The sequence below is a fragment of the Lethenteron reissneri genome, chromosome 25 (assembly GCF_015708825.2).
Source record: "Lethenteron reissneri isolate LAM-NWPU_2019-01 chromosome 25, ASM1570882v1, whole genome shotgun sequence".
Lineage (NCBI taxonomy): Eukaryota > Metazoa > Chordata > Hyperoartia > Petromyzontiformes > Petromyzontidae > Lethenteron > Lethenteron reissneri.
Window position 1 is genome coordinate 4227523 of NC_083803.1, and position 16075 is coordinate 4243597.

Here is a 16075-nt window from a genome sequence, read left to right on the forward strand (position 1 = left end):
GTTTGTAGACTCCAGGCTATTGTAAGTCAGGAATGACATCCTTCACAGATGGGATTAGATCACGGATTTTGTGTACTGTACTGAATCGGACCTGGATCTTGTGTTTGTTTAAGATTTTGGCAATTTTTTGGTAACGCTTGCTATGTATGGTAACGTGATGGTTTTGATCGGGGGTTGTTTCTCCATGGTTGGAGAAACAGCTTTGCGGATAATCTTAACACCTGTTTTGTTGCCAAAAAACCGGGAAACCCTATTCTCAAACCAGTTGCAAATTACTCGATTTGCAACATCGCCCTCTACTGCGACCAAACTTGGCACAGGAACACTTCTGAAAACAAAAATAGTTTTCCAACTCGTTGAGGCTTTGCTGGGTTAAAAAAAGTGTTATAACAAAAATAACCACAATAAAACAGAATGTTACCACTGAGGCAGGGCACACGTGGCGGCAGTGCGAGAGGCGTGTTTTCTGCCCTTTCCACAGGGCCCACGTGCAATGCCACTCGGCTTGTCGCGGTCCTCCTCCATCCACGATTTTATTGCCAAAAAATTTGAGTCCCGTATGAACTTAAAAAAAAAATCGTTTACATGTAGTCCCCGACTTACGATGGAGATACGTAAGTCGAAATGATCGTAAGTCGAAGATGGCCTCGCCTACCCAGGAGTCTAAAGAATGGTGATAATTTAGCAAAAGAGAGCAATTTACAGTACCGTACTGTATAAACTATATACTGTATGTATTTATTATTTACAATACTGTATTGCACAGTAAAATGTAAAGTAAAAAACAAGGTAAATTCTCAGCTTACCTATATGAACTGCAATTTAATAGAAAGTTTTTTCAGGAAACAATCCTATCTGCTATAAAAAAAAAACGTTTAACATGCATTGAACGTATCGTATCGTGGTAACCTTGAAATAAAATCGCTAAAGCTACGTATCACACATGCATTGAACGTATCGTAACGTATCACATTGTACTGTACTCACCAAGATTATGTCCGTCGTCTGCATACTTGAACGATGTCAGGTTGTTGATGGCAATTTTACCGTATCGCTATCGCCATCGTAAGATAGAAACATGTGTAAGTCGGACCATCGTAACTCGGGACACTACCTATATTTACACCCATTGTGGTGGATTGTAGCCCCCTCTAGTGGCTGTAGGGATCCGGTGAACTCCAGTAATTATACCAATCGCAAGTAATAATGATGATGCGTCGTGCATCGTGAGCAGCAGACGATGATTCATCGATTAATAGTTGTGCCGAGAAAGAGGCGCGCGCGATGACAGCGGATCTCTGTGGAAAAAATTCGCTCATTCTCGGTGGGGAATGTGGGAGGGGATGGGGTAGTTGGGGGGGGGGCGATGGTGTTGTATGGGGGGAGGGGTGGACCCAGGGTGGACGTGGCCTCGCCGGACCCCGTGGCCTTGCTGCCTCCTCCTCCCCCCCCCCCCGATAAGGATGAGTAGGAAGGGGACACTGCTGCCCGCGGGGCCAAGGCGGACGACGAGAAGACGCGTGGACGTAGCCGACAGTGGGCAAGAGTCAAGCGCGGCTCCCTGCTGGTGCGGGTTCTAGCCTCCGTTGTTGGCGACCCGGAGCCATTTGTAGAAAGTCCACATTCCTGATGCCTCTCCATATATCCAAACAAAGACGGCCACCGCTGACTTCACACGAAGCGGTCGCGATTTCATCCACCGGCCAAAGGGGCGATTTGCTGAGCGGGTCACATCTTCGACGCGTTTCTCCACAAATGCGCCACGCTTGGCTAAGCGTGCCCTCCTGCAGTAGTTTGCGTCGATACGGCGCTACACAATACTTGAGTGTTTAAAATCGAAATAACCAACGCTGTGTTTCTAACCGTCACTGTGAATAATAAATCTGCGGTACAAGTTCACCGAAGCGACAGCGTTACGCCGTATTTATTTATGTTCCGAGCCGCTGTACGGCGGCGGTAGTTTCTGTTGAGTTTGTTTAAAATGTCCCGTAAAGAGAACGACGCATGGAACGCAACGCGGCTCTCCTCCGCGCGTGCGTTCCTGCGTGATTTGCGGAACGGCGGTCGCGTGGGTTTGTTTAGTTTCTCTCCAAAGTAAACCGACGGCTTGCATCGCCTAAATAAAACACGCCAACGCTCGTCTCGAGTGGCGAGAGCCCTTGACAGTTAAAACCTTACGTTTTAAGGATAAATGGTTGAGCAGAGTGGCGTGTTTACTGCGAGTGCATCAACAACGGCGGAGCGGTTTCACGATTCGGATGCCCGCGGCCGTCACGATGCGCCGCAGATCCTCGTTGCACGGTCGTTTGAAAAGATGAGGCTGTGTTCGATCGGTGCCCGGTTCGTACGTGCGGATGGGTGCGACCACAACCCACCGCTCGCCAGGTGATGTGAGACGCGGAGGGCTGCGAGGTGTGGTCAGAAGGTGGCAGTGCTGAATTGTAATCACCCCCACCCTTTCTGCGGCTTCTTCAGACTCAGCTTACCACATTCTCATTCGTGTCATCGGATACACTCGCACCATAGAAGGGCCCACTTGAATAAGCGAGGGAGTCTTTGAGACTATGGGAACCTCATTTGCCAGTAAAAATATGATAATTGTTTTTTTACCCTTCTATCTGGCAACAAAACTGACACCTTTTTACAAGGAGTCATGTTTGCATAGACCGCAATACTTGCAGTCATAATACAAACAAAAGACATAACTCTGATAATGTGCACTGTCCTTGAAGTTGATTGGTCCACACCCGAGACAGCTTTCCTTAGAGCCTAGTCTCACATGGGTTGGACCAGATGACGCCAAAAGGCGCACGTGTCTTCGAGACTCAAGTGAGGCTATCCCGTGTAACGAAATAGAGGGACTCGTCTACTTACGAACTTTCAGAGAAACAAACACACCCGTCTGTATGTCCACTTGCCTGTTCGGACCGAGTTTTTCAAGAGAGGAAACACGAGCACCAAAGGGAGTTAGCATCTCCATCTGCAGAACGTGAAGAACCAGTGGCATCTACATCTGCAGAACGTGAAGAACCAGTGGCATATACATCTGCAGAACTTGAAGAACCAGTGGCATCTACATCTGCAGAACGTGAAGAACCAGTGGCATCTACATCTGCAGAACGTGAAGAACCAGTGGTATCTCCATCTGCAGAACGTGAAGAACCAGTGGCATCTACTTTTGCAGAACATGAAGAACCAGTGGCATCTACATCTGCAGAACGTGAAGAACCAGTGGCATCTACATCTGCAGAACGTGAAGAACCAGTGGCATCTACATCTGCAGAACGTGAAGAACCAGTGCTATCTCCATCTGCAGAACATGAAGAACCAGTGAATTCTACATTTGCAGAACATGAAGAACCAGTGGCATCTACATCTGCAGAACGTGAAGAACCAGTGGCATCTACATCTGCAGAACGTGAAGAACCAGTGGTATCTCCATCTGCAGAACGTGAAGAACCAGTGGCATCTACATCTGCAGAACATGAAGAACCAGTGGCATCTACATCTGCAGAACGTGAAGAACCAGTGGCATCTACTTTTGCAGAACATGAAGAACCAGTGCTATCTCCATCTGCAGAACATGAAGAACCAGTGAATTCTACATTTGCAGAACATGAAGAACCAGTGGCATCTACATCTGCAGCACATGAAGAACAAGTAGCATCTACATCTACAGGAGATTATACGACTTTTAAAGCCATTCCCCGTGTTTAGTGTACATGCCGCACAACACGTTTGGAATCGACAGGAGTAAAGTTGGATTTACGAACAAATCGACTTTACGAACAGACCTCTGGAACCTAACGCGTTCGTAAGTAGAAGAGTCTCTGTACAGCAATACCCAGATTTACAAATGTCGTCACTTTATTACTACCACTGTCAGATTTGCGTCGCCCCAGCCACATATCGCCGACAGAACCATCCGTCCTCTCTCGTATCCGTCGCCTCAGCCGTCGCCCTCACCTGCCCCCGTACACCGCTTTGGTTTACGCCGTTTCGATATTCGTCGCACCTTTCAGGAACGCATCCCCGTCGTAAACCTGCCGTATAAAAAAAACTTTCCCAATGCTCTTTGGTTCTTTCGGTAAATTCACGTAGGTATAAAATGAAAACCACAGCAAGAAACGATTGCTGAAGTGTTTCTTGCTGTGGTTGTCCCACCTGATGACGGACGCTTGTGTTGCGCCCGAAACGTCGTGATTTATTTTATTTCATTTTATACCTACGTGACTTTATCGAAAGAACCAAAGAGTATGGATCACTGCAGTCACGGAAACTTCGAACCTAGATTTTCCCAATGCCATTCCGCATGAGCAACAGTTACGCAGGCTACAACGTGACGTCTCAAAGCAAAGGCATTGGTATGTTGCCTAAGAGAGCAAGACAAAAAAAAGTGCCGAGATTGCGATGGACCCGTGATGCGATATTTCCTCTTTCAATAAATCCTTACGACTCCACCCCCCCGAGCATACAGACGTTGTCAGCTCAGTGCATTGCGGCCCGGTGCATTGCATTCACGAACACGGGCGCTCGGGTAATCTAAAATGCCCCGCGTGACCTCCAGTAATTACAGGCTGCATCCAGGCACTTTGTCACAATTACAAACGTTCAATACGTAGGCACCGAATGGAGATAATTAAATGCTAATTGGTTTATCAAAGGTCAGCGCTGTACGTTACGACGTGTTCGGAATCGTGTACAATGCCGCTGATATTTTATTGAATCTCTCCCCGTAACGCAGCCAATTTATATCTACTTCATTTCCGGTCGATAAACATAATCTTCGTCCTATGTATGCAGACTTGTCTCCTCCATAGGAATGTGGAATTCCCACCGTTGTATAGCAACCGTCAACGGGATAAACTTTGCGGACTTGCATTTAAAAACGAGCGAATCCAACTCCTTCACGTTCTTTCTCCGCTGCTCTTATTGTCAAAATTAAAATTTTTATTTTTTACCTACGTGACTTTACCGAAAAAACCCAAGAATATGAATCCTTGCAAAGCACGAAAGCTTCAAATCTAGAATGTCAAATTTACCTTCGTTTAGCCTCTGCTGAGACCCCTTCCCGGTTCATGTCCAAGCTCAAGATCTTCCTCTCCCCTTCTGCTCACTATTGTCTCTCTGGAGAAGTATCTTCTATCCGAATGCGTCCACTCTGACCCATAGAATTGTACCCATCATCCCTGCTGTGACTTTACAAAAAAAAGATATATAACTCTTGAAACAATGCATGCGGGTACCTTCCTCGTATTTTTCACGTCGTTGTGAGATGCAAAAAAATATATATAACTCTTGAAACAATGCATGGGTACCTTCCTCGTATTTTTCACGTCGTTGTGAGATGCAAAAAAATATATATAACTCTTGAAACAATGCATGGGTACCTTCCTCGTATTTTTCACGTCGTTGTGAGATGCTGGAAGAATCACCCCCATCAACAAATACATACACACATGCATCTATAACACTGAATTGTTATTGTGCCTTACCCCCCCCCGACCCATCCACGTGTTGCCCCCCCGACGCAGCTGCTCGCGACCCGAGCAGACGCGGGCGACTGTTTTTTTGTGTGCGCGGCACAAGGAGCCCATTGACGCTTGCGCGAGGCTGCTCAAGACCACGTGGGCATCCGGAATCTATCTGCTCATGCGCCGTCGCCCAGCTGTCCGTGCCATTTCGTCTCCACAAACTCCCCCACCCTCCCCCCCCAGTGCCCAGGGCACCCCGGCCTCGCGTTATCCCCTTTCCTGTTACATCTCGAGCACACGGCCGCCTCCCCCTGCTCAGCTGCAGGTCTGGGGAGCGCAGCTGCTGCGTGCCAAGGTGCCTGCTGATTGCCGCGCGGCACACTGGCAGTGGACGTGGGGTTAAACACGAGCGCGTTGTGCGTGCGTGTCATGATCTCGTTGTCATGCCCCCATGTCACGGTTCGGAATGAGAGCGGTGCATCACGCATTGAATACAGGCAAGGGAGGCGAGGGCTGTGTGTAGAGCAAGTATGGTTGTTATTTTTTTTTTAATGAGAATGAGCACTTCTGCGTACACTTAGGCTGAACAAAAACACCGCAGATAACAAGTCGCCAAACATCCAAAGGCACAAGACCCTCATTGACAACAGTCTTGAGACTTTACGCGGCTTCGGTGGTTAAACAACAACCACAATAATGTAATTATACAATTTATATGAGCGATTTATTTTTAAATTAATTACCATTAATATCAGTTAAAGGGAGCGGACTGCTTCCGCGTATTTCCGTCAATCATAGCTAGCGTCACACTGCAAGGCGCGGTGAGCCACTTGGTTCACTGATGATGTACAAGCGGTTATTGCCTCTTAAGTGTTAAACACAAGAGACGTGGAAGCGATTGAGACTTTTCGGCTGGCCATACCACCCCGCCCCCCCCCTTACAGCCGAAATCAATCAACAATCGGCTGCACGTTTTGGAGACCCGCAATTCTAAAAATATTTTAAAATATATGTATTCTAACTCAAGGGTCAGCAACGAAAGAAAACAACAAACATAGGCATTATTCCGAATTCTGTGAAACAGCTCAATATTTTAAGAAATCGCAGCAAGGCAACGCGAATACGAGACGGGTGGTGGCTCTTAATACAATGACGGTCACGAAAAGCAGTCGCATGTTGCGACCCCCGTTCTAGCTCTAAGGACAGGACGACTTTGTTGTGTTGGTACCACGCGTTCAGCTTTCTAGCCCTTCTAGAACATCATTGGGGGGGGGGGGGGTTATATCTGTCGCAATCACGACTACATATATATTAGATCACGATGTTCTGTACCCAAGTAACTACATATAAGGGCATCGTCGCTCGTCCTAACCCGGACTCGAACCCAGGCTGGAAGGCATTGGAATGCCTTCGTCTCCATTTCTTGTGTGATCTTGCAAAAAGGGGGTGGGGGGGTGGGGAGGAGGGACGTGGGACGTGAACCGCGAACAGCTTTCTCAACCTCCCAGCAGGCGTCTTGAGCTTCAGAGCGCGCGCTTCCACACTGCCCATGAAAGGCGATATCGCGCTCGACACGTACGGAGAGGCAGCCACGGGCCAGCGCCGTCCAACAGGTGTCTCGGCAATCCCCACCAACAGCAACAAGAACAAGCAGCAGCAGCAGCATCAGCAGCCGGGGGCCCCCGCCTCCTCGCGCGCCCACCCGCACACAACACGAGGGCGCGCACATGGCAGGGAGGAGGAGGCGGAGGAGGAGGAGGCATCTGTCATGCCGCTTCACATCGCGATGGATGGAGAGGAGGAGGAGGAGGGGGTGGGGGATTGCTCCTGTTCACGGCCCCATTCCAAATTCCTAATTAATCCCGCGAAGTGAGTTTTTGTTGTTTACGGTGGGGTTTTTTTTGTTTCAAGGAGGGGACGTGGGGGGAGATTGAGCAATGCGGCGAGGGACCCCCCCCCCCCCCCACGACTGAGTATGCTTTGGGAGGGGGGGCTATGTATAAGGACATCAGATTTGGGGGTCGGGGGCTCGCTGCACGATGTGAGACTCACGGCCGCGGGTGTGCGACGCGAGCGAGGGGAGCGCTCGCTTCGAACCCCGGCTACAGATCAAAGCGATCCCCGAGTAGCCTCGCGCGCACTGCGAGGACAGGTGCTGTTAGCGAGCGGCCTGTGAAGACCGGCACGGCACACGAGGGGCGGCGTGGCCGTGATCCACGTCCGACCGCCTTTGTCTCCCCCAGATATGATCGTTTTTTTGAACACCGACTTATTTCAGGTCGTGTCGACCGAGGGAGTGGAGCCACACGCGCCACTCTCTCGCTCCTCCATGGAGAGTCCCCGTCTGCCCGGGGGGGGGGAGGGGGGGGGCTCGCTCACTCCAAGTGTCGCCACGTCCCCGAGTGCCGCCAACACCGAAAGGACGAAGCCTCGGACACTAAACACGAGACCCCCCCCCCCCCCCCCATGCCGTCTTTACGCGGCAGCCACACACACACACGCGCGCGCCTGCGTTGCCTCCTCCACCACCGCCGCCGAGCAATAGCCTCACCTTCCCGGCGTTGATCTGCAATTATATATAACTCAGACTTCCACATAAGGCCAGCGCGCTATTTTGGAATACAAAGTGCAAAGTGGGCCCTAAGTTTAGCCGGGCGGGCTGCGGGGGAGCCGCGCGGCCGCTCGCTCACACGTGCAAGAGCGCTCGGCCCCTCGGCCCTCTGTTGCCCCGGGGTCTTGGCACATTGTCCTTTATTTAACCAGGTGAGAGGCACACAAAGCGAGCCTCGTGAGACGCCTTATATGCTCTGGCAAGGCAGGTCTGAGAATAACGATGATGATGGTCTGCTCTTGAAAATGATGATGTCACGCAGTCCTTGAAGTTCACTTGACAGCAAAGCACGTACTCTGCTATTAAAATCTGAACGACGTCAACATTAATTGTCGGACTGCGGCGGGAGTCGAACCGCCAATTGTGTCCAGTGACTCAGAGGCCAGCGAGCTCGATGCGCAGTGGGACCCCTGCAGGTCTCCCTGTGGGCTACCCTGGCCATCCTCCAGCCACGACAGCAGCCGTGATGCCGCTATGAAGGGTGTTACGATGAATAACAGCTCCCGAATGTATGTGTGTATGTGTACATGTTTCCATTGCTATAGGTTGTACGTATGTTGGACTTCTTTCGCACCCTACGTAGCCAACCGCACTAATCGGAGGTGCGGGGGTTTCGCGTCATCCCTCCGCCGATGGTCGAGAATTATAACGGAGTGGCAGTCCGTGGAGAGAACGTTGCCCGTGAGGCCGTCCACTGTGAGAGATCGGGACGACTTGGGAGGCCTTCATCCAGCAGTGGACTGATCATGGCTAATGATGATAGGACATCATTTTGTTAATCATGATGACCCCCTCCGCCAACTGGAAATCGCCGCATTCACCACAATTATTAAAGAAAAACAAATCGATTATGTATCTTCAATCGGGAATCGCGACGAGATTCATTGTATCGCGAGGATGGGGGAGGGGTGCGAAACGTTAGTCCCGCTAGCTGCTTATCAGCCCCCCGGAGTGGTATCGGAGCTCTGCTCGCCGAATTAACAACGCACACTCCTGAATAGGTGGAAGTAAACAAGCGCGACAATTTCTGGCCACGGTTTTCATGAACGTAAATTTTGCGTGCGACCTTTGTAATAAGACGTCGCATTATCTTACAGCGTGTCTGTTCAACCCACCAGGGGCCACGAATACAACTGGAATTATCTCGCTATTGTTATCGCGCTGGCAGAATGAGCTATGCCATCCGTGCCCGTCATTCCATCTCCACGCAAGTTCACACGGCGCGGCGAGCGATGGCACCACGGCCAAAAGCGTGGCATTGACGCCACCCTGCACACGTTAATACCGCAGTGACATTCACAACGGCAGCTGCTTAGCCCAGGGGAGCCTCGCGAGTCTCAAGACGCCTTGTCAGGAGGGTCGCTACTCTATTGGGAGTTGTTTGACCGATTCCATTTTTGAATGAGTGGCTTCGTGTGGGTAAGGAATCGGGCAAAACCCCATTACGCATACGAGAGTGAGTGACGCTCAGCACTGCCACCTCAACCAAACCTCGCCGCCCCAATCCTACAAACCCTGGCAAGCCCTGGTGCTGGTCACCCGTCTAAATACTCACCATGGTTCAAATCCTGCTACGCTTACCGTGCCAGCAATGTCACTAATAATCACGAGTAGTAGTAATAATAATGACGATACACAAATGATAATTAACACGCTTTCAGTCGCACGCTGCGTGCCACTTTATTGCTATTCTCCATGAATTGAATGAGACCATTTTGGGTCAACAATCGCGCGACGCTAGCTCCCGCCGCGCGCTACTGCCGGGCAAAGCAGCGATCCCTCTCCCACCCCTCGGCTGTGCCCTTACAAGGCCGGGCGGTCAAATCCCCGACTCGAGAAGGCAGTGCGCTTCATTCGGCCAGGACCCATCCCGGCCACCGCCTCGCCATTAATGGGGCGCCCGGCGTGGTCGATGCCATATATGGAGAGGTTCTTATGCGACTCCATATGCAGAGCGGCGTGTGCGGAGGAGGAGGTACCGCTTGGGTATAAAAGGGAGCGCAGGGTTACCTCGGCCTCCAGTCCTACGCTCGAGGAACATAGCGAAGAATTTCAGCCTTGCACGGGTAAGCATCAGGACCACCTGGCATCAGCAGCAGCAAACAGCCAGGCAGAAGCGACTTGGATCTAACGCAGTGGCAAATGTCACGCAACGCAAGTTCAGTTCATGAGCCGTGGAAACTTTGCGCAGCCGTGTCTCGGGATGGGAGCGCTACAGAAGAGGGGAGCGAGTTGTGAAGAGATGTGAATAGGAGGGTGTTGTTATAGGAGGGTCAGAGACAAAGTTGTAATTATTTTGTAGTTAATATATCACTATGAGCCTCAACGATCTTAAGTAATGGTGACACGTGGCAATTGTGGCGGCAGGCAGTCAATTCTTAAGTTGGGAGAGAAAAAAACGCGATGCCTAAATATTGGACATTACAAGGGAGTGAATGGAAATATTTACAGACAACGGCATCGATAATTTTAAAGCGAAGATCATTTCTAAGGAGGTGTTAAGCAGCTTTATTCAATTGGAACTGTGCACCCAGGAGGACCTTACTATAGCAGTGATTGCATTTCCTTAAGAAGGCGAACTAACAAGAGCACAGTGGAAACAATACAAATCACGTTAGATTGAAAAACAAACTCTTAGTTGGAGTTCTTCAAAAGATTTAGTGGAAATTTTTAAAATGATAGCTTTAAAGTAAAATAACGTAGAAATATACGAGCATAAACTTACATCGAGAGCTCACATCAGTAAAGGGCAGTGTAGACAAACAGATTATATACTTTTAATTTGGCATGCGCTTCTTAGAGACAAAATCCAGATTTTGTTTTATTAGATCGGGGAAGTTTTAAATCCAAGTTGGTCGCCCTTCTCTGCGGTCAGTATCGGGGAATCAACCACGCAGATTTCAGTGATGTGAAATTCAAAGTGCTTGGGATGGGTGCTAGTTAATTCAAACAACACTGATAGTTCGAATAAGGAAGTGCGCATTTACGTGGATCTAACTAACTCGTGGGTTTAGGGAAATCACATCAGTTAAAACACAAAAAGCCAGGAAGTGAATAACAGAACATATTAATGGGATCTCAGTCAAGTAGCGAGCTTCAATTCCGGTTATTTGTCGATTTGGGCCATCGTTATCGACGGGGGCTAGTACAACGTTCTGAGAAGCAAGCGGGATATGCCCTATGAATAGACCGACCTGCGCCATGAGAATGAAGGATTTCTACCTCTCCCAACGAATGCGAACACCTGCGGATCTCTCGCCGAGGGGGGGTCGTCGATGGGGACACAGCAGCACCGAGCCGCAATAACGCGAACCGCTCTCTCGCTCTCCCCACCACCCTCTACCCCCCCTGCAGCGAATTGAAGGAAACAAGAAACACAAGCAACCATGTGTGACGACGAGGAGACCACCGCGCTCGTGTGCGACAATGGCTCGGGGCTGTGCAAGGCTGGCTTCGCCGGAGACGACGCCCCACGCGCCGTCTTCCCCTCCATCGTAGGGCGACCCCGCCACCAGGTAAGGGGTGCCCCCACCCCCACACCCCACTCCCCCCCCCCCCACTACTCCTCTCCATACACCCTCTACCCCCCACACACACACCTGTCACTCAGACGTGCGTAGGAGGAAGAACCCACGCACTTCGGCATGCGGCGGCGGGGGGGCATTAGGGGACAACGATTGATTTGGTTTCGCCGGATGTGTTTTTTGAGAAAGCGACCAATTGGGGGAATTCGCCAAGGCCCGAGGGGGCTTTAAATTCGTGCGTTGGCTTGAAGTGAAGTGCTTGCGAAAGTTGGGCGGACACGTGGGGCAAACTCTGCGAAAGTCAGCTAAATTGGCGGGTGTCTGACGAGTCTACGGAAAATTCAGTTTCCGCTAACAAACGGATGAGGTCGTAGAAGTCGGAAGAAGCTGGCAGCAGCGAGGCGATGTGGTTTCAGAGTTACATTAAAATCACCACCTAAAGCGGCGGACAATTTGTCCATCAACTATTCACACGCGCGCGCTCAAACACACACACGCCGATTCAGGGTCTACGAGCGATTAGGCACGAGCCAAAAGCTTACCCGTAATTGCACGTGCGCGCATTCTTGAACGCCAACGCCGTTTCAACTCTTCTGACCCCGTGAATTAGCACAGTGGGCGTTCTGCTGTTACTCCGGCGCGGCTCCGTTGACGCCCGTGTGCAGAATCTCACATTTCAACCCGAAGAAAAATGTGAAATCGCTCACGTGCCTAGGGAGTTTCGGGCCCTAATAAGGACGGGGTGAAAGGGGGTCACTAAATTTAGCCGCGGGTTCCACCTCCGTGGATCGGCCTGTCCCTCCAGCACGCACTGTAGCCCGAGAATAGACTCGACGCCTGGGCAGCCTGGATCTTAGAATGGCGACTGCTGACTACGCAGCCACTCTCACTCGACGGCAATCCGACACCCAGCCCAGCAGCCGCGTTGCAATGGCATTCACTTATACAGCAAACGCCACACGGGTCGTGATCGAGAGAAGGTGTCCTGCGTTTAGAAAAAAACAGGCTGTTTCGTCAATTTCGTTTTTTGTATGAATATTTTGCGCATAACGTGGAAACCGGAATTCCCGGAGAAACCCCACCACGCAGACGCGAGGAGATATCGGTCAAGGACCCACTTGCTGGTTTCACCATCTCCCAGCAATGCGACTCGTAGAAGTCGAGAAGGTTTTGGAGTTTCACAAATCCCAGCGTGACCCACCAACCCCGATCCGCCAAGGCGCCGGACCACACGCGTTGGTGTTCGCGACACCGACACTGAGACGAGGCACGTCCTGACGCGCCACGCGCTCGCCTCGCCACTAATCACGCGCGTCCTCCGCGTGTCTGTGCCCCAACAGGGAGTCATGGTGGGTATGGGTCAGAAGGACTCGTACGTAGGCGACGAGGCGCAGAGCAAGCGCGGTATCCTCACCCTCAAGTACCCCATCGAGCACGGCATCATCACCAACTGGGACGACATGGAGAAGATCTGGCACCACACCTTCTACAACGAGCTGCGCGTGGCCCCCGAGGAGCACCCCACCCTGCTCACAGAGGCCCCCCTCAACCCCAAGGCCAATCGTGAAAAGATGACCCAGATCATGTTTGAGACCTTCAACGTGCCCGCCATGTACGTGGCCATCCAGGCCGTGCTGTCCCTGTACGCTTCCGGCCGTACCACCGGTGAGATCACGTGAAACACACTGACTTCTACATTCACACACCCACACTCGCAACATAGATGCCCCACGTCTTTCAGTATAACGGCAAAGATCCCACGTACAGTATTTCAGTATCATAGACTGTTGGGGCAAAGTGCTGTGAGCGAGCACCTGCTACGGCTCAGGGGCGGGATTCGTTCGCCCGGACGTCTTCGTCTCCCCGGTCCTGATTTTCACATCACTGAACCTGGGCACTCGTTTTTAAGGCCGCGCCGACCTCGGTGATGCTCAGCCTAGATTGCTTCAGGGATCGCTTGCCACTCAGGAAAATCGAGACCCAGGGCTGGAACCCTAAAAGTCGGGCTTGTAGCGCATTGCGTGAAAGCACTGCGCCACCGAAACAAAGACAAAGATGTCCCACGTAGCCTTCACTGGACTCTTGCAGCAAGTGCTGTTGGCGAGCACCTATAGAGGGCCGGCATGGCGCACGAGGTGGGGGTGGAGGAGGGGGCTGGGGGGGGGGGGTATTGCGGCAACTCACTGACGCGCAGCCTGCGGCACGAGCCCTGCACGCGCACAACGCGACTCGGGACTGACCGCTCGTGACCCCTTCCCGCCCGCAGGCATCGTGCTGGACTCCGGTGACGGTGTAACCCACAACGTGCCCATCTACGAGGGTTACGCGCTGCCCCACGCCATCATGCGCCTTGACCTGGCCGGTCGCGACCTCACCGACTACCTGATGAAGATCCTCACAGAGCGTGGCTACTCTTTCGTGACCACAGGTGAGCCGCTCGTCGTCGTCGTCGTCAGAACTCCCCCGCAGAACACGCGACCATTTTTCGGGGTGTTCGACTCCCCGGCTCGGGAGAGACCGCCGTTGCGAGTCGCCTAACCGCGGAGTTGTGCGCGCGCGTTCCCCCCCCGCAGCCGAGCGTGAGATCGTGCGTGACATCAAGGAGAAGCTTTGCTACGTGGCTCTGGACTTCGAGAACGAGATGGCGACCGCCGCCACCTCCTCCTCTCTGGAGAAGAGCTACGAGCTTCCCGACGGCCAGGTCATCACCATCGGCAACGAGCGCTTCCGCTGCCCCGAGACGCTCTTCCAGCCCTCATTCATCGGTGAGTGCGACGGGATCGTGGCACCCGCAGGACCACGACGTGCGGAGGCGTTTCGCGCAGCAGCGGATGGAAAGACGAAGGCTCGGGAGTGACGACGTTCAATAAACTCGCTTTCCCACCCGTCTCACAGGCATGGAGTCCGCGGGTATCCATGAGACCACCTACAACTCCATCATGAAGTGCGACATCGACATCCGCAAGGACCTGTACGCCAACAACGTGCTGTCCGGTGGCACCACCATGTACCCGGGTATCGCTGACCGCATGCAGAAGGAGATCACCGCCCTGGCGCCCAGCACCATGAAGATCAAGGTGAGTCTGAGGCCACCCACGCGACAAATGTCTACGACGCATCGGTCAGCTCACGCGCGCACGTTCGTGACGAGCTGCACAAAAAAATATACAAAAGTGTTCCGAGTCGCAGGGTTAAGATTCGCAGACATCTGAATGCAATGCTGCACTGCCATCTGTTGGATGCGCACGGCTTCTTCTCGTCAATGACCGCCTTTTCTCTTTCATCCTCCTCCTCCTCCTCCCCGTGTTCCCGTGACAGATCATCGCTCCTCCCGAGCGCAAGTACTCCGTCTGGATCGGAGGCTCCATCCTGGCGTCGCTGTCCACCTTCCAGCAGATGTGGATCACCAAGCAGGAGTACGACGAGGCAGGGCCCTCCATCGTCCACCGCAAGTGCTTCTAAAAGTATCGGTGGCCCAACGAGAACCCACGTGTGGACCCTCATGGTCCGCGGATCCAAGAGCGGGGAGAAATGCATGTTGACAAGCTACAGAATTTTGATGAGCCCTCTGTGCCCCCCCCCTCCCCTCCGTGCCCCCCCCCCCCCACAACCAATCCCACACATAACATCATCTCGGCGTCCAAAGCATTCATCGCATCTCGTCTCAAACCAGCGTCCCAACGTGACTGTTACCTGTAAAGTTTCGCTTTTATTTTGTGTGCTATTTATAAATGTGTACAGCTCTGTGTTTTGAGTAAAGTTCCCGACTTACATGTTTCACCGCAAGCCTCTTGTCGTGTCTGTGTGCTCGGGATGCTGTTGCGCTTTGTGTGACGCGCAGCAGCACAGCCACCATAGCTGTCCACAGATATTGGGAGGCGATCATTTGCAATCGGCTGTCGCCAACCGATCAGTCCCGTTCGTCAAAATGAGCATCGTAGTGAATTCATATACTGTAGATATTGATACAGACGAATCCTGATTTTATTTTATTGGACCGAAAATGACCCCAATAAAGGTCAGCGGGGGGCAATGGCATTGGTTGGTCGACATGAGCCACCCGTGAAGAGATAACGCGCTTGCTCGAGGGACTCGCAGAGGGTCAACATCTTGAAACATTACACAGCGGTAACGGCGATAACCCCACGGGACTTCCAAATGACTTTCCATCGACCTCATCACGGCGTGTTCGCCGTACTTTATGCGAGGCGTCGTCACTGCCACAACATCACGAGAGGGCATCTTAAAAGTCACTTTATTGTCGATATTAACAAATCTTCAAACGTGTGTGGTAGCCGGCCCCTCCACCCGCCGCCCCCTCTCGGCACACACAATCTTGGTTTATAGCTACAAGTGTTGTGGGTTTACTCTTCAACACACCGGTGTGCTGAATTAGTAACTAATTGGCAAGTTGTGTTTACGTGACAAACCTTACTAATTGAATGTATCGGGTGGTGGTGGGTTTA

At 51.8% G+C, this 16075-nt stretch overlaps 1 protein-coding gene across 1 annotated transcript; it reads left to right on the forward strand.

Annotated features, from left to right (window-relative positions):
* The first annotated feature begins 9994 nt into the window (after positions 1-9994).
* On the forward strand, positions 9995-15389 carry LOC133347057 (actin, alpha cardiac muscle 2). The gene is made up of 7 exons (XM_061558954.1): positions 9995-10151; positions 11440-11600; positions 12950-13274; positions 13876-14037; positions 14183-14374; positions 14505-14686; positions 14928-15389. Exons 2-7 carry the CDS (start codon positions 11472-11474, stop codon positions 15069-15071), a joined length of 1134 nt encoding a protein of 377 aa, XP_061414938.1. The 5' UTR covers positions 9995-10151; positions 11440-11471; the 3' UTR covers positions 15072-15389.
* Positions 15390-16075: the final 686 nt, after the last annotated feature.